The sequence below is a fragment of the Ovis canadensis genome, chromosome X (genome assembly GCF_042477335.2).
Source record: "Ovis canadensis isolate MfBH-ARS-UI-01 breed Bighorn chromosome X, ARS-UI_OviCan_v2, whole genome shotgun sequence".
NCBI classification, from domain to species: Eukaryota; Metazoa; Chordata; class Mammalia; order Artiodactyla; family Bovidae; genus Ovis; species Ovis canadensis.
The window spans coordinates 35,322,425-35,342,487 of record NC_091727.1 but is presented as its reverse complement, the minus strand read 5'-3'; the positions used below and the strand labels follow the sequence as shown (position 1 = coordinate 35,342,487).

The 20,063-nt window shown below is 35.1% G+C and overlaps 1 protein-coding gene across 1 annotated transcript in view; it reads left to right on the top strand.

The window, feature by feature from the left end:
- The window catches only part of TMEM47 (transmembrane protein 47), a 32,186-nt gene extending 15,967 nt beyond the window's left edge, over positions 1-16,219 (top strand). Inside the window, exons 2-3 of the mRNA XM_070291499.1 lie at positions 2,378-2,518; positions 12,861-16,219. Coding sequence (XP_070147600.1) covers positions 2,378-2,518; positions 12,861-13,039 — 320 coding nt within the window. The 3' untranslated portion in view covers positions 13,040-16,219. The remainder of the gene's footprint in view (positions 1-2,377; positions 2,519-12,860) is intronic.
- Positions 16,220-20,063: the final 3,844 nt, after the last annotated feature.

The window sequence follows — 20,063 nt, the reverse complement described above, 5'->3', positions numbered from 1 at the left end:
CCGAAAATATTTAATATCTGGTCCTTTATAGGGGAAAGTTGGCCAGTTTTTTTCCTTAGTCTTGTTTTTTACAAAATGCAAATAAATAACATATTTTAACTACATGAGGATATTTAAAGTAGAGAAAAGTGATCAAAATTCCTGTTTTATTTCAGATTGAAAATTAGAAATAGTCAAATGTATGGCAATTTATGCCTTTGGGGCTATTTGAAAGAGCTTATCAGAAAAAGGCAATCTGTTGTGCTTATTAAGATATTTTTAAAGTGAGTGAATATTTAGTTGTATCTTGATTTAAACAAAATTGATAGTTTCAAAATTCTTATTTATTTAAAATAAATTGGAGAAAGTTACTAAAAGCAATAATATTTTATGAAAATAATATTCCAGCAAGAAAATTGGCTCTTAAAGTCTCCAGGGATTTGATTGATGTCTGGGTAGATTGATGTTATTATTTTCTTTGTACCTCAAACTCTTGGATAATCATGAAAATTTGATTTATTATTCAGAAATTTCAACTTTCAACTTTTCAGAAGGAATTCTCTTATGTTAAAGTACAATAAAATAATGCTATGAGTAAACTTTTTCAAAGAAATTTAGAGACTTCCAAATATAAGAACTATTATTATTATTATTATTTTATTCAAAGCTACATGATGCTTTTATGGAACAATAGCAACAACAACAACAAAAAACCCCATAGTATGGCTATCCTTTTAAACTTTAATTAAAATGCTTTTGTTTGAAGTTATATTGCTTTGTCACAAATAGATGGCATAAAAAATGCTCTGCACTTTCTGGTGATTCATCTTTATATTTTAAGGAGTGTGGATTTGTTCTATTTTCCCCTTGTTTGTTTGTTTCTTGAACGCTGTGCAAGTTCTAGTTCACTGCCAGCTATATATCCAGAATTTATTAGGAGGAGAGGATATGGAAGAGGATGCTTGAGGCAGGGTTATGTAAGTGTAAATAAAAGAAGTAAATCTTAGGGCATTGTAGGCTTCTCTACTTGCCCCATATCCTGCAGTGGCAAAGGGTGCACTTTGTAAGCTTTCTGGAGGGATAATTTCAAAGTGCAGCATCAAAATATCATGAGTTCTTGACTTTAGATAGACTGTATTGCAATTTAACCATGGATTAAAGTCTGTTTTTCTTTCTTGCACATACATTAAGGTGAGGGTCAGAAGAGGAACTTCCAAACAAATCCCACAGAAGAATGTTCACTGTATCATTTTCTATGATGCTTCCTAAGCTGAGTGGTGCTTTTATATATTCACTCTACTTAGAGAACATTCTACCCTTGTAAAATGGAAAATGGGCCAGTTTTCTGTCATACTTATTCTAAATCTCTATTTTATAAGAAGTGACAAATACATTTCAGCGAGGTCTATGTTTCATTCAGGGCATGGTAGACTCTTAAGTATCTGTGTACAGAGGCCTGTATGTAGTAAGTGGTCAGTATATGCTTATTGTTAATATGTATGAATGAAGAAAGGAGCCAGGGAACCGTTTAGAGTCCATTCTGGCACCTTGGGAATACTGATTTTCAGAAACCATCCCTACGGTGGTAAATATAACGGTAAGATTAGAATGAAAGGAAATAGAGGAGGAAAAAACAAACAGCAAATCTTCCTGATGCTAATTTGCTGGGGGAGTTGTTTTCATGAAGGGGGAGAGAAAAGCAAATAAAAAGTTGGGAGGTGGGGGTTTAGTGCAAAGGAAGGATTTCTAAAAGAACAGCAAAAAAAAAAAAAAAGTACTACAACCACTGCAACAACATGGATGAGAATCAGAGACATAAAAGCCAGACACAAAATAAATATCACGGAGCTAAAAGCCAGACATAAAAGAGTTGATAGCATTTACATAAAGTTTAAGAACAATCAAATTGAATACACAAATAATGTTGGTTTGTCGCCCAGGTGGGAGGGTGATTATTGACTGTGGAGGGGCACAAAAGAACCTTCTGGGTGGTAGAAATGTTTTATGTCTTAATCTGGATGGTGTTTACATGAGTGTATACATGAAATTCATCAAGTTCCCTACTTTCTGTACTTAATGATTTGTTCATGTTATAGCTCAATAGAAAATTTAATAATAATGAAAATAGGTTGTAGAAGGGGCATCACATTTAGTCTGAATCCTTAATAGAATCCTTGGAAGAAAAGCATGGCAAACCCATGGTCTAAAAACTGCTTAGCTTAACATAGGAGACTTCTGAATAAGGACATTTATAGTAATTTTTGTTGCAAAACATTTCAAATCCCAAAGGATGTTTAGTATGCAGTAAAATCGCATCTATTTAGCTGTAGCAAGGTGACTGCTGCTGAGCATAGTTTACTGCTTTAAAAAAGCAATGCTTTTCTTTTTTTCTTTGCAGACTGGCAGATTGCTACTCTGGCTTTACTCTTGGGTGGTGCTGCCATCATTCTCATTGCATTCCTGGTGGGTTTGATTTCCATCTGCGTGGGATCTCGAAGGCGCTTCTATAGACCTGTTGCTGTCATGCTTTTTGCAGCAGGTAAATATATTCATTACTTTCAAACCAGTATTAAAGTTTCATGAACCTTTCTACCATCTTCCCCTCTCATGAAGAAGCAATATGTGGTTGCTATATTTACCTACAGGTTGAGAGGCATTTGTTATATTTTACGGTAAATTGGCTAAAGCTTATCATAGTGTCAGTTTTCAGCGTATTAAAGCATTTCACATAACACAGTGGCAATTTCTAAAATTCGAACTAAAACGTGAATAAATAGTGTCTCTTGCTAGGGCTCTTGCTTTAGGAATTGCAGCAGGTGTATTTACCAATAGTCTTTCTTCACATCTAATATTTTTTGCTTCCTTTTACTGCCCCCATTGATGATCTTAAGGCAGTGTTATCTTTTTTTCCTGACATAAAGCTGCAAAAGAGAAATCCAATATATGTCCCCTTAAAGGTACACATCTGTTCTGAAATAAACACAGTTATACTGAAAAATCATGATGTATAACATGAACCATTAGGCAATTCAGTTGTGTGAGGTCAATGGCATATTCATTTAGCAACCATCTTTCTATGAAGCACAGCTTGGATCAACCCAGGTAAAATGAAAGTTTTACTAAAAGTCAGGGGGCTGTTTAGAAAAGGGGCTTATAAGGCTAAAAGCCCAGCACATTATTTGATATGGGTTTAATTTTCATTTATAAGAATCTCCTTAAATATTCTTAAAAATGACTCCAGCTGAAATATTCTTGTGGTACCTTCAATTTACCCTATCAGTCATAGCTTATTTGAAGACTGCAAAATAAGCCTCTGTGACTCTCAATAATGAAGACACTGACAGAACCATCTAGCCTGTTAGATGGATTTTTTAAAGCTGTTTAAAGATGGGAATAGCTGAAATTTCTCAGGATTTGAAGGGTCATTGGATCTAAAAGTATAAAATCAGAAGTGTTCTGCTGCCCCCTGCTGTTTGTGTTCATCTTCTTATACCCATGAGGACTTGTCAAAATGCAAAGGTCTTAAAAAACAAACCTCCACAGGACTGAAAGAATGTAGAAAAAGATCTAGTTAAAATCTCTTAAGTGACTTGCTCAAAATCACATAGTAGTTACTGGTGGACCTGGGGCTAGGAAGCTACTGAATCTTAAACTGGTGATTCACTGTTTATTTGGTGCCTGTTATGGACTGTTCATTGTATTGTGGCACCTATAAAACTGGCTAAATAGCATGGCAGATACTGTCTAATAGAGTAGAAAACACTATTACAAAAAATATTTTGAATTCTTAGGCAGATACCACGATATCATTATTTTGTTGATCTCATGTGTAATAAAGTTCTCTATTGTGAACATCATGAAGATTCTCCTAAAGATTCTACCACTCTTCTCCACTTTATTTCCAGTTCATGGATTTACCAAGACTCTTTTTCCTATTATTAGAATGAAATAAAGTAGATATTTTAATTGTAGTATAAGTTTATCTTTGTAGCTAGGATTTATTAACATAGTGATAAGAGAGTTGATCGTAATAGAATTATTTGATAAATTGTTCTGAAATGATATGATTATTTAAAATGAATTATGTTTTGAACAGTTTTTAGAATACTCATATGTTTCTGATTTATGAAGATTTTAGAGGCATGGTAGGCATTCTCTTGTAAATATCCAGTATTATTGTGTTACTTAGTTACCATCCCATTTAGCCTTTAACTTACCCCATAATGGCATATGCAGAAACTATAAAGAAGTCTGTTATTTAACATACCTATTATAAACATTCTTACAGAAATAGCTAGAAGTTCCAATTTTTTCCTCAGAAGTTCTATATTTTTTTCCACTTATAGCAAAATTTATGAAAATGTGAAAGTTAAGTACTGGTTGTAGCAGAAAACATTGTAAATGAACATAAGTTAAAGGTAATGGATTTGGTCAAAAAGTTTTTGCTTTAGCTTTCGCTGCCACAAATATTAGTAAATTGTAAAATAGTAAGACAAAGTCCTACAGCAGTATTCAGATGTTATTCTACCTGCTGAGACCTAAAATGATCATTATAGTGCTACATTTTGAAAATGTACACGTGCTGAAATTTAATTTTACTCATTCTCTTTTGAGACTGTGCTTATAGAAGCTTTCTTTGAAATACCCATTAGTTTAGTGCTCGCTTTGCATATAAGCAAGGTAAAACTTACTGTTTATTTGAAACATGTAATGGAAAGGTTTATCTCTCCCATCTGGAAAAGCTATGAGAGTTGCCTGTAGCTGATTTCTGGAAAAGATATTTATTACACATAATAATGCATTTATGATTTGGGTGTTAAGATTAACAAAGTTGGAAAATCTGCCTATTTGAAACAATACTGGCTAAAATCACAGTTGTTTATCTTGCTTGCTTCTTATGAAACATACTTAACTCTAGTGGTTGGCTTGTCTCACCAGTTCAGTGATTCTTTGTAAACGTGTATTTGGGGCTATTTTCCCTTTTTACTCATTGTGGTCTGCTTGAAAATGGTTTGTGTTTCTCTGCTTTTCTCACAACGTTTTCTTCTGCAAATAATATTGAGCCTTATCTTGGTATTCACACACATAGGGAATGATATTTACCTCAACAAAGAAATAATTCTTTTTTTTTTTTGCTTCTGCTAAGACATGCAGTACATAAATCAAAACAGACATAGCACTACCACTTGGAAACATCTCTACACAGAACTGTATCATGAATTCAGTACCATGCAGTGCCTGGTACTCTGGGGCACTCAGTAAATAGTTGAATGAATGATGGAAAAAAATCATTGAGGTGTGTGGCTTATAATCTGATAGGAAAAGACAGGCATGAAAACAACTAGCTAACTATAAATCAGTTTTTCTTAATCCATTGCTCTCTTGGGAATTTATGAAGCAGCAAGATTCTTGTGACCACAGATTTAAGACCAAGACAGCTCAGAAAAGTAATAGTTTGGAAATTATTTTTCATATATTCATTTTTCATTCATTTAACAAATATATGATGGGTGCCTATAGTATGCAACTACACTATCCTGGCCTTAGATAATATACTCTTAAAGGTTTTTACTAAAGCTGGTGATTAAGTCTTATAAACACAGGGAAACAAATTGTAAAGGTTTTTGATCTTCTCTTTTTCTCTGAGGTCCTTGGTTTAGGGTGGGCTTGCACCTGCTTGAATAATGGCTAGAAGAGCTAAGAGCTAGTCATTGCTGCAGCCCATCTGAATCATCTGTGTTCTACAACTCTTCCACTTTTTGGTCCTACAAATTTAGAGTTCAGAATAATATATTATTTATAATAATAATGTTGATAATGATAATAATTAACTGGGCACCTACCTGCTAGACCCATGGCACATTCCTGTCTCTGCTATAACAGTCTTACTGCTGCTGCTGCTGCTGCTGCTAAGTCGCTTCAGTCATGTCCGACCAGGCTCCCCCGTCCCTGGGATTCTCCAGGCAAGAACACTGGAGTGGGTTGCCATTTCCTTCTCCAATGCGTGAAAGTAAAAAGTGAAAGTGAAGTCGCTCAGTCGTGTCCGACTTTTCGCGACCCCATGGACTGCAGCCTATCAGGCTCCTCCGCCCATGGGATTTTCCAGGCAAGAGTACTGGAGTGGGGTGCCATTGCCTTCTCCCATAACAGTCTTAAGATTAGGTATTTATTTTCTCCATATTATCAGTGGAAAAGCAGGATCAGAAGGGTTAAGTAATTCTCTGGAGTTGTCCAAATAATAAGTCACAGAGCCAGGGTTTCAATTCAGGGTATCACTCTGACTTGAGAGCCCAAGTGAAGTTTCACAAGTCATCTGTTTTGGGGTATGTGTAACACGTAGAAAAACAAGAGCTGAATCAGCCTTGAATTTTTCAATTCAGCTGTCAACTGTGTACTGTGGTTGGAGTCCATCTTATAACTCAAGTTATTCCATCTTCTTGGGAGCAATACCTGAAGGACAGCAGCAACTGTTATAAAGTGTTCTAAAGATCACAGACTAATCAGTACAGCATGACTGAAGCCTGGTACATCATGAAAACTGTGCACATGTCCAGTACAGTTGACTTATAGCATGTTTATTTTTTGTGTAATTGACAGTGACAGATAATGCATGGTGAGATTCTGATACCTGACTTCTAGTTCTCACTAAAAACTTAGTGAAATTATAAGGGTTGCCTTTTTCTGGCCCCCTTTTTATTGTCTGGTTTTGTGAATCTTTTTAGGCCCTGCCCCATGGGAGTTAGAATGTGTTTCCTTCCCCGTACCCCACGCACCCCCTGCCCATGGCCTTTAAGACAAGTTGCAGAAAATTGGGAGTCATTCATAATCCAGATTTTAAATAACAGAATCCCCACTAACTGTATTGTTAAGGATGTTTCCTTTTTTTGATGCAGAAAAGCCTCCTGTAAATGATTGCTTATGCAGGATGGGGATTTTTTTGGGGGGTGGATCCTGCACGTGCTTTCCATCTCTGACTAAAGGCTTGTGTTTTGCAGCCCTTCATGCTATCCTATCAGGAGCAGTGAGATGGCTGGAGGTATCTCAAGTCTAGATTTTGACAGACAAATCAGTGTCCAGCTTATATTTCAAACTAAAAAGGAGTTCTTCCATTCACAGATCTTTATCCATATCAAACTACCCTTTTGTTAGAACAATTTACAGTATCACCACCAATAATTCATTTTATATGTACTGCTTACCTTGAAGTAGTAACAGATTAAATTAAAAGGGAAGGAAATTGATAGCGTCTTGTTAACCTTTCCTATGTAGATGCTTTTTATTTTTCAAATGATTGTTTCCCTTATGCAAATTTGATAGAAGACTTGGCTGGATAGTCCAATCCATTCTGCATTTAAATTATGTTCTAAATATGTAGCTTTTTTTTTTTAATACACCACAATTACTGCCTTAGTTGAGAGACTATCTCTTCCTCAAGTGGAACATCTCAATTCCCAAATTTGAATCTCCCTCTAATTTGTTTTATTTTTCTGTTTACTTAAAACTGTTTATGTGAGTCCTTCCTTTCCCTTTCCTAGAATCCAGTTACTCAGTTTTTCTTTTATAGTCTTTCTTTCCCTGACGTTTCCCACTGACATTACCTAATCATCACTTTGCACAGGTATCCATGCCCAGACTCACCTCCTAGGGGCCTGTTCTTCTCCCGTTTCCTCCCCATTTAGTCTGTCTTGCACAGAAACACATGAGGTATAATTCTGAAATACAAATCTGGTCTTATCATTTGCTCTTTTGCACTTGACATGAGTCAAGTGCAAGTACTTAATCTGGGAGGTAAAAGAGCAGATATGAAAAATGAGACAGGGAAGAGAAGGCAGCCAATAAACAGTACATTATCAAACCAGTTGTCACTGTAAGCACATGGAGCTTCATCTTCCTGGAAAAATTCTGGAAACCAGTGCAGAACATGCCCTTCAGAGTTACCTCATTGGAAGGACTAGGGAATTGGAGTATTTATAAACCAAATTTTGATAGTCATTGGTAAGGGGTGTTGATGATGATGATGGGGCAACAGTAGTGTTAATTTCCCAGAACACTGTGTCTGCCCCACAGTCAGACAAAGTAGCTTTAGTGGCCTGAGGAAAAGTTGGGCAAAGAAGTGTAGGTGCTGACAGTTAGAAGTCAGGCTGACATGTAGCAGAATGATGAGAATGAGAGTATATGGATAGGGTACCAACAGCATCTATAGTTCAAATAACCTCTGAGATGTCTTCCTATAGAAACCAGTCTTATTATTTTTTATGACACACTAAGCCTTTTATAGTCTAAACCAAACACCTCCATGTGACTGTACCCTTCATTCTATCCATGTGAATTTTCTATAGGCACACCCTCTTGTATCTAAGCTTTATGGCAAGCCATCTTTTCTTCCTAGAGGTCTTTTCATCTTTCTCTTCAAGAACAAGTTCAAATAGTGCTTCATCTCTGAAGTCCTCCCTTCTTTCTCCAGGCAGAAGTGGTACTTGGAGTATCATTAGAGCTCAATAAACGTGATGAATGGATTATAAGTGAACATGCCTCTACTACTACTGTTGAACGCATTTGTTTGTATCTGTGTGTCTGTATCCACAATAGGGTATGAAATATCAAAGGACATGGGCCATGTCTTATCTGTCTTATCCCTTTCACCTAGAATACAGTGGGTGTCCAATAAATATTTGTTGAAATATTGAAATATCCCCATGTTAGAGAACATTGACTATTTCAATATTGAGTGTTTTGAATAGTGCAGTATAGAAAACATTGAAAAAATCCCCTTAAAAAATCTAGAAATAACATAAGAACCTCTGAGTTCTTGTCTTGTTTCTGTCTGCACAATTTCATGGCTGGTAGTTTTGTTGCTTTTCCAAAAAGTAGGGTGAGGGGATAAAATGAACCTCAAATTCCCTTCAAATTCTAAAATGCTACACAACTTTACTTTATGCCTCTGAGATAGAGCAGAGAAAATACCACGACCAGCATCTGTTATGTTTCATTGGTTGGTGGTAGAGTATGGTGGCATTTTCTTGAGTTCTGGACTCTAGACTTATTTGTTTTTTCCTTTGCAGCTCACCAAAAGTCAAGGAGCCATTTTAACCTGCATCTGTATATTGTATTAAATGAAGAAAATCATTTACAAATGCAGGCTTATATTTTTTCTCAATTTTGCATTACACACATTTTTCTCAGTGATTCCAAAGAGAGTAAAAATAATTAAGAAGCATAAAGCATTTTAGGGTCATTTTCATCTGGCAAACAACACAATAAAATTCTGTCTCTAAGAAAGCTGCTCAGAAGAGTGGAGGAGGCCAGTGAAGCATAATGGAGTTGTATTTTTATTTTTCCCACTAGAGGGAAACTATATCTTTGTATTATACCATGGAGGCCAAATATTTGCTAAATAAAACACATTGAAATGAATATTAAAAGCAGGCTAGGTAAACATCTCACTCCACGGACTGACTGATTGACAAAGAAGCAGAATAATCGTTTTAAAATATAATTCAGACCAGTTATTACTTCTCTGCTCACACTCCTCTTGGAGCTGCTCATCACATTTAGAACAAAATCTAGACCCCTGACCATGGTTCACAAGACCGCTCCTGAATGGCCTTCTGGCTGTCTTTTCCATCTCATCTCATGCTGTTCCCTTCCTTGCCCTCTGTACTGCTGTACTATATCTGCAGCATCCTTACTGATATTCCACTATACATAATGTTCTCCTTCATTTGTTAACTGCCTGTGCCCTCTACCCAGGATCACTCACCTCCTAGTGTATTGACCTGCACCCCTCACTTCATTCAGGTCTGTATTCTAATGACTCCTCCCCAGAGAGGCCTTCTTCAGGTCTCATCAAAAGAGCAGCCTGCAGCTCTCTGTGTTGTGTTCTTGGTTTCTTGTATCATCACGTCTGTTAGCAATACCTGCCATATTTTGTATTTCTTTTACTAATAATGGACTGCCTAACCATGAGGGTAGCAACTTGTGTTACCAGTGCCTTAAACTGCATCACTTTAGAAACATTCATGTATTTGTTGAATGAGTAAATGAATTTTACTATCCCTAATTCACGTTCATATTTCAATCATATCCTGGCAGGATCAGTCATGATTTGATTAGTGACCAGAGTATAGAAACCAAAGGAGAAAAATGCTTTTTTTTTTCTTTTTAACTTAGTAATTTTGAAATATTTTTGCCTGTATTTCACAGTTGATACTAATTGACTTCTTGTTAATTTTAAGACATTTAAAACATGCAAGCACCCTTTCCCTCACAAAGGCAGAGACCTAGCTGAATGTTTTAAAATTAATACACATTTAGCACTTACTGGCTGGAAATAGAAGTGTAGATTATATAATATGCTGTTAGTTGTTCTAACAATGACAAAACTTTTTCTGAGATTTTTAAACTATAAACAAAGTGTGATTTCTATTTTGAATGTTGAGATATTCTCCTTTTATATGTACCTATTTATCTATCCACCCTCAGTAGTAAGGACTTCCCAGGTGGTTCAGTGGTAAAGAATCTGCCTGCCAAGCAGGAGACACAGGTTCAATCCCTGGGTCAGGATCAAATTAAATATTAAATATGTAGTAAATTTAGTATATTTACTCATTTAGTAAATGAGTAAAATTCATTTACTCATTCAACAAATACTCATTCAACAAATGAGTAAAATTCATTTACTCAAATTCAACAAATTTACAAATATGTAGTAAATTTAGTATATTTACTCATTTAGTAAATGAGTAAAATTCATTTACTCATTCAAAAAATGTTTCTAAAGTGATACAATTTAAGGCATTGGTAACACAAGTTGCTACTCTCGTGGTTAGGCAGTCCATTATTAGTAAAGAAGTACAAAATATGGCAGGTGTTGCTAAGAGATGTGATAATACGAGAAAGCAAGAACACAAGAAGGAAGGAAATGGCAACCTGCTCCAGTATTCTTGCCTGGAAAATGCTATGGACAGAAGAGCCTGGTGGGTTCCAGTCCATGGAGTTGCAAAAGAGTTGGACATAACTTACTGACTAAATGGCAAACAGCTCAGTAGTAATGTGGAAATATGGTAGGCCAGTGCTGGCCCACAGGAGTGTTGAGCTACATAGCAAAAATGTTTGGAATTCTTGTATCTGGTTTCAGAAAGGTCTCGTCACTCCAAGTCTGAACCTTATCAAAAGTAATGATTTTGAGGAATCATGCCCTCATGAGTCTTCTGTATTTCATCAGTTTTATGCCAGAGACAGATGACTGTTATGTAGACTTTCTAGGAACATTAATCACATTGGTAATAATGATATTTTACAGGTACTGAGAATAGATGAGAGTAGATTTTATAGCACAAAATTCCAGTTTAATTAGACATGCTATCCATCCTGCTGCTCTTTTTTTAAAAAATGCAATAAACTGATTCATTTTTTACTTTTTCAAAGTTTATTCTTGCCTCCTACACATTATTCACATTTTTGTTGTTGCATTTTGGAATTTATGGTATTTTTAAGATGAGTTAAATAAGAATCATTTTAACCCAGAATTTATATCATATATTAGGGATGGGCAAACTTTTTTTTTATAAAGGGCCAGATAGTAAATACTTCTGGCTTTGTGGGCCACATGGTTTCTGTTGCATCCATTCAACTCTGCCATGGTAGTACGGACAGTACATAAATGAATGCGCCTGTGTTCCAGTACAGTTTTTTTCAAAAATAAATAGCAGACCAGATTTGGTAGTTTGCCAACCCATGTCACATACTACTGTATCTCAGAGTTTTCAGGGAGAAGGTTGTCTCTTTCTTGAGAGTGGGAGCCATCATATAGTAGAGATGCATCTATAAGGCAGATGCATCCCGTAAATTCTTGTTAAATTGATTGAAATAAAAGAGAAATTATGTAGCAGTTGTAATGTTACATATAATAGAAGGTTATGATTTTGAATGGAGGATATCATCTCTTGTGTAATCCAGCATCTCTCATATAAATATTTTACTAAGTATGACTCATCACATTTCCCTGTTAGCCCTGACTCAGAACTAAGATTTAACTAAGAAGTAAGAACTAAGTTTTGTGTCCTATTGTGATAGACATCATTAGCTTAGGTTTTCTAGTCTGGTTATGTTCCGTGCCTTCAGAGACTTTATTCTTTTTTGAAAATAAGTGAGGTATAAACATATAAATGTCATCTGTTATATCTAATAGGGTATGTTATGAGTCGGTGTGGCTTCTTGACAAAGATGACTTTTGAACCCATTTTAAGAGATGAGAGGTATAAACTAGATGAGAAGAAAAGAATAAAAATAGTAATATAAGTAAGGACATCAAGGTAGGATTTTCTCGCGTGTTGGGCTGAGTTAGATGATATTGAGAAGTGACAACAACAAAAGTACATCTTGAATCACAAGTATACCGGTTTAATCAGTACAAATGAATTCAGAGTCCCCGATTTCTCAAGAGTATAAATAAATAACAAAGGTTTTTAGCTGGTATTCGGGGTCACTATTCTTGGGAAGCTATTTACAAGTTTTATATTGTAAAACAGTTTACCTAAACTAGTACTACTTGCCATAATAGTGATAATTATATGTGTTTGTAAACTGAGAATCACTACTTTGTATGTTCATATAAATTAGTATATTACACTATTTCATCAAATGCTATTATAGTAATTTGCTAATTATTAATAGAGTAATCCTTACTGTACTGTGAAGTAGTGTTAAACAGAAAAAGTTGTCAGTATTTTAAAGAATACCATCTAGAATAAACAATGCTTCAAATTTTTTGACTTTTTTATTTGCTTAAAGTGTAATTCTCATACATATGTATATTTGTATATCATTTTATTTCTTGTAAATAACATTTTCCTAATTTTGATTTGTTTTTCTTCTTTCAGTTGTTTTACAGGTTTGCAGCCTGGTTCTTTACCCAATCAAGTTCATTGAAACTGTGAGCTTGAAAATTTACCATGAGTTCAACTGGGGTTATGGCCTGGCCTGGGGTGCAACTATATTTTCATTTGGGGGTGCCATCCTTTATTGCCTGAACCCTAAGAACTACGAAGACTATTACTAGAACCAATAGTCTCAAATTAAAAAAAAAAATCAACCATCCAACAAAAGGATTACGTCTGCATTTTTTCTAATTCATCATTTTCTAAAACACTTGCGGAGCATCAAACAGTTTGCTCAGTTGATTTAATATCTTTTGCCTTTTGGCTGTCAACATCATAACCAGCTTTTACATCCATTTTAGGGACCTGCACAAATTAAGAGAGCTGATTAGACATAGGCAAATGCTGCAAACTTCCAATATATTCATGTCACTTTTCTTGACAAGTGAAGGGTCTATATGACAGCAACCATTGTGAGAAACTAGTTGGAATGAGAAATGTCTGAATCTCCTATTGCCTGCAGGGGAACAGCTGGCATAAACAACATTTAGAAGTTCCTTTGCGCTGACAAGGATTCCACTGTTAGAGTCCTTATCGCCTGCTTATCCCATCCAATGACTACATTGGTTATTTGCTTGAGTGAACTCTTGAAAAGTAAACTTCCCTTCAGCATCTAATGGGGGTTCTGAATGTAACTGGGTTAATAATACATATTCCACCTACGTTTTAATGGGAGGTTATGCTTTGGCAATAAGCATCTTGCTGGGAAGGGAGTCAAGATTTGGAGACATGTGCATTTCATTATGTGGTTAGAAATTGTGCCTCAGCCATATCTAGAATGAGGAGAAATTGAGAATCTTTATTTTCCCTGGGGCAACTAGAAAGAAATATGCATGATTGCTTTTATCCTAAGTACCCTTTAAATCACTTACCAAACATTACAGCAAACAATTGTGCATATGTAACAAGCTTAAGTATTTTTATAGAAGGTGAGCCATTAGTATAAATGGTAATAAGTTGTTCCCTAACCCTACACCTGCATTTGCCTATTGCACATAAAATTAATATTTGCTCTAGTGAAGTGATTTGAACACTAACCTTGTACACGTTGTTAAGAGGCTTAGATCGGTATTCACACTTATTTACTGTACAAAAGTGCATATAAAAGCTTTTGCTCTATGTTCTCATTGGAAAGTGTTAAATAGAATTGTATAAGAAGAAAAATCAAAATGGTGTTAATCTGAAAATTAATGATTCTTTTGTAAGCACTGTAGTTCAAAAGAGTGTAGCAATTAGGATGATCATTTTGTTTAAAAGTCATTAAAATAGAAGGCTTCTTTTTTTTCCAAGTATTTTAAATGTCTTCATTAAAAAAAGGAATAGTGATAGATTTATATAATTGTCAGTAGAGGAGTAGAATTCATCTGGTTTTCATCTGGTTATCACCTGGTCCTCTGACGTTAACTAATGGGCTAACTGATTTGTGCACACAATTAAGATGGATTTATGGTAAGGGAATCATTTATTGATTGTTCAAATGGAAGGAAATAATAATAGGGAATAAGTTTGCAGCAAATCTTACACTGCAAACCTGTGTTAATCCTGTTTAATATACAAATTTGGATAGTTTAATTATAAACATATTTTTATAGCAAATATACAGTTCTAATATAAAAGTTATAAATAATTATTTTTGTTAACAAGGACACTATTTGGCCCTCTTGCAGAAAGAAGCATTGGATAAACCATTTTAAAAATACCTATGTTCTGTTGTATTGCAAAATCCATTAAGAACAGGACTACATCAATAGTGTTTAATAATTTGCTTTACTTCCCAAAGCAGAGTTCTGCTTTCAGCTTGTCTTAAGAACTGTTGCCAAAAACAACAGGAAAAAATCCACTATTTTATTATTCAAATGCTTAAAATAAAACCTCTTATCTTGTGACTTTTCTATGGAATCATGAAGTAAATTTGAAGAACCGGGCGTATTCTTATTTTAGCAATGACAGACAAAACTAATTAAATGCATTCTAGAGAGAAACCTTTATAAAAGTATATAATCCTGTATAGAATCATAAGAAACTATGAGTGGACATTTTCCAGAAAGATATTACTATTATAGAATCTTTTGAAGCAATTTTCTTGAGAAATAGTAAAATCTGGGCCAGACTGTCTTGTAGTTAATTGCATATTATCAGAGCAGCATGGGAAATACGATATTTATTGGATAGGGATTCCAACTACTAAACACTCTCTGTTGTGAGAGAATCTTTTTATTCCTGAATAATGGAAGAACAGTACTTTGGTGCTGACATCAATGAGGCACTTTTCTTAGTCCTAGTAGAGGATGCAGTGTGCTGTTAGACCAGTATCACCTCTCGAGTCTTGATCAAGTTTTCATTCTCTGTCCATTTGAAAAAGCTGGAAGTGACAGAATATGGTATAGCTAAGGCACACATATTTGCAGTTTAATGAAAAGTAGATTTCTTATATTACTTTTTTCCCCTTTCCAGTGAAGAGCCCTTTGCTATATTTCTACCATTACTAATAGTTGAAAGTGTTTCATTAATAACAAGTTCAGTACAACATGAAAGTTATCATGGCTCATTTGAAATACTGTTTTGTCTATCAGAATAAACACAAGTGAATTTTTCACCCACAGTAACATTATGTCTTTGCAGCTTTAGGTTTGTTTATTGTTTTCTTACTAGCCAAACTATTAACTCTAATCCCATTGTCTGTCAGGGGGAGAGAGACACACACACCTGCATATAGCATAAAGTACTCAGCAGGGCTAGTTATTTGGATTTCTTGCACAGCAATTTAGCTTTTTGTAAGTTCAACATGTAAATTTTAAAGACATAAATATAGAGAGACCTATGTGTTTGAAATATAAATGATATATATGGATTAGCATGTAACTGTATATTATTAAACATGCAATGAGCTGACTGGTAAGTGACGTCTAATTGTATGGCTAGCAATGTAATTTATTCAGACTGTATTTTTGTACAGAGCAGCACACACTAACCTATGCCTCTGTGTCCTCTTTAATGCCTAAAACTGTGCCTAGAAATTTCATCTGTCTTAAAAATAAAATATACTCCATGCTGTTTATGCTATTAGTTTCTCTACTGCTGTTCTATATTTATTATTTTAAAATATATGACATGTTTACTACTTAAATATGAATTCATGGTATTCTGGTTATTTTTTTTAACAGTCCTTTGGGGAGATCCTGTTTTTCAATCCAGTGGTTTTTGAGTTTGCAGTTTCACGATCAGTTCTTCATTTCATGATTTTTGTAGCTGACATGAAATTATCTATGTGGAAAAAATAAAAATAAAAGTGGCTTCCCTGATGTGGTTTGACTTTGTGTCTTTTCTACTGTGTGGACTCTCTTTAACAGGTTTCTAAATTATATGTCTTCACTTCATTTTCTCTTGTAAAATATATGTTATTTAGAAAACATAGCTTGATATGACATATTCATTTTGTATAAAAATTTTTTAAAACTTTTTTTGTTTCAAATTATCTCCCCAAATCCTTTCTGTCCTCTGCAGCTGAGTTATGTGAGCAATAAAATAAAGGATATTAAATGTCTTTTTAAAAACTTTCATTTTAAAAGGCGCAGAGAGGAGATAGAGTATAGGTTATCCTTTTTCCTACTCTTATCGCACAATTAGAGTAGTGAAGGATTCGATCCTCTGTTTTGGTTTTTGTTCAGTTTTCAATAGTTGCAGTGTACATTAAAGAAGATTTCCTGCGTTATTTCTGTTTTATAATTAGACACTTAAAATTTTCAATGTGTGTATGTGAAGAAGTTCATAAATTGTAAGTCCAAATTTCCTATCACCCTTTGTGCTAAATAAATTGTGAGCATACTTGGAAAGGAATTTATATTAGAGCAAAAAATTTACTTGTATGATTGTCAGAAAATGTTCTCGAAGATAGAAATAGAACCATATATAATTGAGCAAACTTTCTGTATTGATAAAATCAGTTTAAATAAAAATACATATTTCTGTCATGAAGATATATATCCTTTTATGTCTCATATGAACCCTCAAGACAGGTTCACAGTATATTTTTCTGCTGAAAAATTATAAATCATTAGTAGATCTATGAGATATTTAATATCAGATGTACAAAAGTATGCATGTTTAAGTTATAGTGGGTTGGCCAAAAAGTCTGTTCAAATTTTTCTGTAAGATGTTATAAAAAACCTGAACGAACTATTTGGCCAATCCAAATAAATTCTAACACTTTCACAAATTTTCTACCATTGTAGAAATTTTCCTTTTCAATGACAATGACCTTATTCTACTTTGATGGAGTAACATCATTCATTTGATGTATTATATTTTCAATATAAAGTACTTTCATTTTCATACAGAATTCTCATGTACAAAACACCTTTACAAGCATGTCTAGCCTGGTAATTATCCATGACCCAGTTTCTATGAGTTTGGAAGGCATGGAGACATAACCTCACTAGGATTTGACAAGGGAAAATTCACTGCCTTCAGAGATGTCATTGTGAACATGAAATAGGAAAACAGTTTTAATTTGCTTTGCCATAATGGCCATATAGTCAATTTGTGGTTTGTTGTATTGTCAGGCCCATGCTTTGTCAACAAAATGTTCATTTTGGTAGCTTTTTAAGTCATTTTGGTTAGAAAATGAACTGATTGTGAAATTATTTTGTATTCTGTAGAATAATCCACTGAATACCTGGATTCTTAATTTATTGATCAAATTTTCATGTTATGACCTTCTGTTAATAGCTTTTTAGAAGTGCAGTCTTAAATGAGATAAGATTAAAGGAGCAAATAAAAATGAAAATTAAACTCATAGTATTTTCACAGGAAGCACTAATTTATTTGAATAATTTAACTTGAATGACTTCTGTGTCAAGTACTGGGGACACAATGTCATAGATACTTAATGTCAAAGTTAAAATTAGACCAAGTAACAAAACTCCATGTAATGAACGCCAGCAATTTTTCTGATTAAATGCAGGTTTGCAGACTGTTCAGGAAGTCCTCACATTTTTAACAACTACTAGATGTTGCTATGAGCAGAGGATCCACACATCCATACTTGGAAAATCTGTTTTCAAAGAGTCACCATCTAGGTGACTCACATTGATATTCCAGCCGTAAGTCTAATGGTTCCAAAGTGTAACCAAGAGAACAGGAGCTGAACTGTTCAAGTGGGAAGGATAATATGTGGTGTTTCAAAGCCAAGATTAACAGCACACAAAGAATGGTGTTCTTTGTAAAACTAAAACTGTTGAGTGGTTCACCAGAGAAACTCAGTTTTGGCAAGCAATTATTTTCAAGTTGAATGACTTCATAGAAATAGTGGTTATAAAAGAAGCTTGGAACAAGTACTGGAAAATGTCATCAAACCAGCAAAAACCTTGAACGGTTCAGTTTCTGCATGTGACATGAATCAATGAAGAAAATAGTATCTACACTATATATGTATAGTATATATATACTATATATATAGTATCAGTTCGGTTCAGTCACTCAGTCGTGTCCGATTCTATGCGACCCCATGAATTGCAGCATGCCAGGCCTCCCTGTTCATCACCAACTCCCGGAGTTTACCCAAACTCATGTCGGTGATTGAGTCGGTGATACCATCCAACCATCTCATCCTCTGTCATCCCCTTCTCCTCCTGCCCTCAATCTTTCCCAGCATCAGGGTCTTTTCAAATGAGTCAGCTGTTTGCATCAGGTGGCCAAAGTGTTGGAGTTTCAGCTTCAGCATCAGTCCTTCCAATGAACACTCGACTGATCTCCTTTAGGATGGATTAGTTGGATCTTCTTGCAGTCCAAGGGACTCTCAAGAGTCTTTTCCAGTATCGCAGTTCAAAAGCATCAATTCTTTGGTGCTCAGCTTTCTTCACAGTCCAACTCACATCCATACATGACCACAGGAAAAACCGTAGCCTTGACTAGACGGACCTTTTTTGGCTAAGTAATGTCTCTGGTTTTGAATATGCTATCTAGGTTGGTCATAACTTTGCTTCCAAGGAGTAAGCGTCTTTTAATTTCATGGCTGCAATCACCATCTACAGTGATTTTGGAGGCCAGAAAAATGAAGTCACCCACTGTTTCCACTGTTTCCCCATCTATTTCCCATGAAGTGATGGGACCAGATGCCATGATCTTCGTTTTCTGAATGTTGAGCTTTAAGCCCACTTTTTCACTCTCCTCTTTCATCAAGAGGCTTTTTAGTTCCTCTTCACTTTCTGCCATAAGGGTGGTGTCATCTGCATATCTGAGGTTATTGATATTTCTCCCAGAAATCTTGATTCCAGCTTGTGCTTCTTCCAGACCAGCGTTTCTCATGATGTACTCTGCATATAAATTAAACAAGCAGGGTGGATAATATGTAGCCTTGATGTACTCCTTTTCCTATTTGGAACCAGTCTGTTGTTCTATGACCAGTTCTAACTGTTGCTTCCTGACCTGCATACAGGTTTCTCAAGAGGCAGGTCAGGTGGTCTGGCATCCCATCTCTTTCAGAATTTTCCACAGTTTATTGTGATCCACACAGTCAAAGGCTTTGGCATAGTCAATAAAGCAGAAATAGATGTTTTTCTGGATTGTATTATCAAGGGTTAAATGGAGGAGAAACACTACTTTAGTCGATTTTGATAATGTGTTTTAACAGAAGATAGAAATAATGCTATCATGCTCCATCTCCCTGAAAAACTTGTGAATCAAACCATTTTTGGAGAGTAACTTCCCCTTTGTAGCCATATCACTACTCAGTGGTTATAATGGCAATTCTTGACATCAAGATCAAGTTTTCCAATTTTTAACTTTAAGGTGATTGTTCTTACACATTATCCAGCCATTATGTCTATGTTAATTATTTGACTCATGGCGTGTGTGAAAGAAGCAGAATGAGATGTGACCCTATGTTGGACTAGGCCACCAAGCTCCTCTGCCCATGAAATTTTCCATGCAAGAATACTGGAGTGGGTTGTCATTTTTTACTCCAGTGTCTCTTCCCCACTCAGGGATCAAACCCACATCTCTTGCGTCTCCTGCATTGACAGATGGGTTCTTTACCACTGTGCCACCTGGGAAGCCTATGTAGTTGATTTGCAATGTGTTAATTTCTACTGTACAGTGATTCAGATACAGTGATTCAGATATATATATATTTATTTATTTTCATAT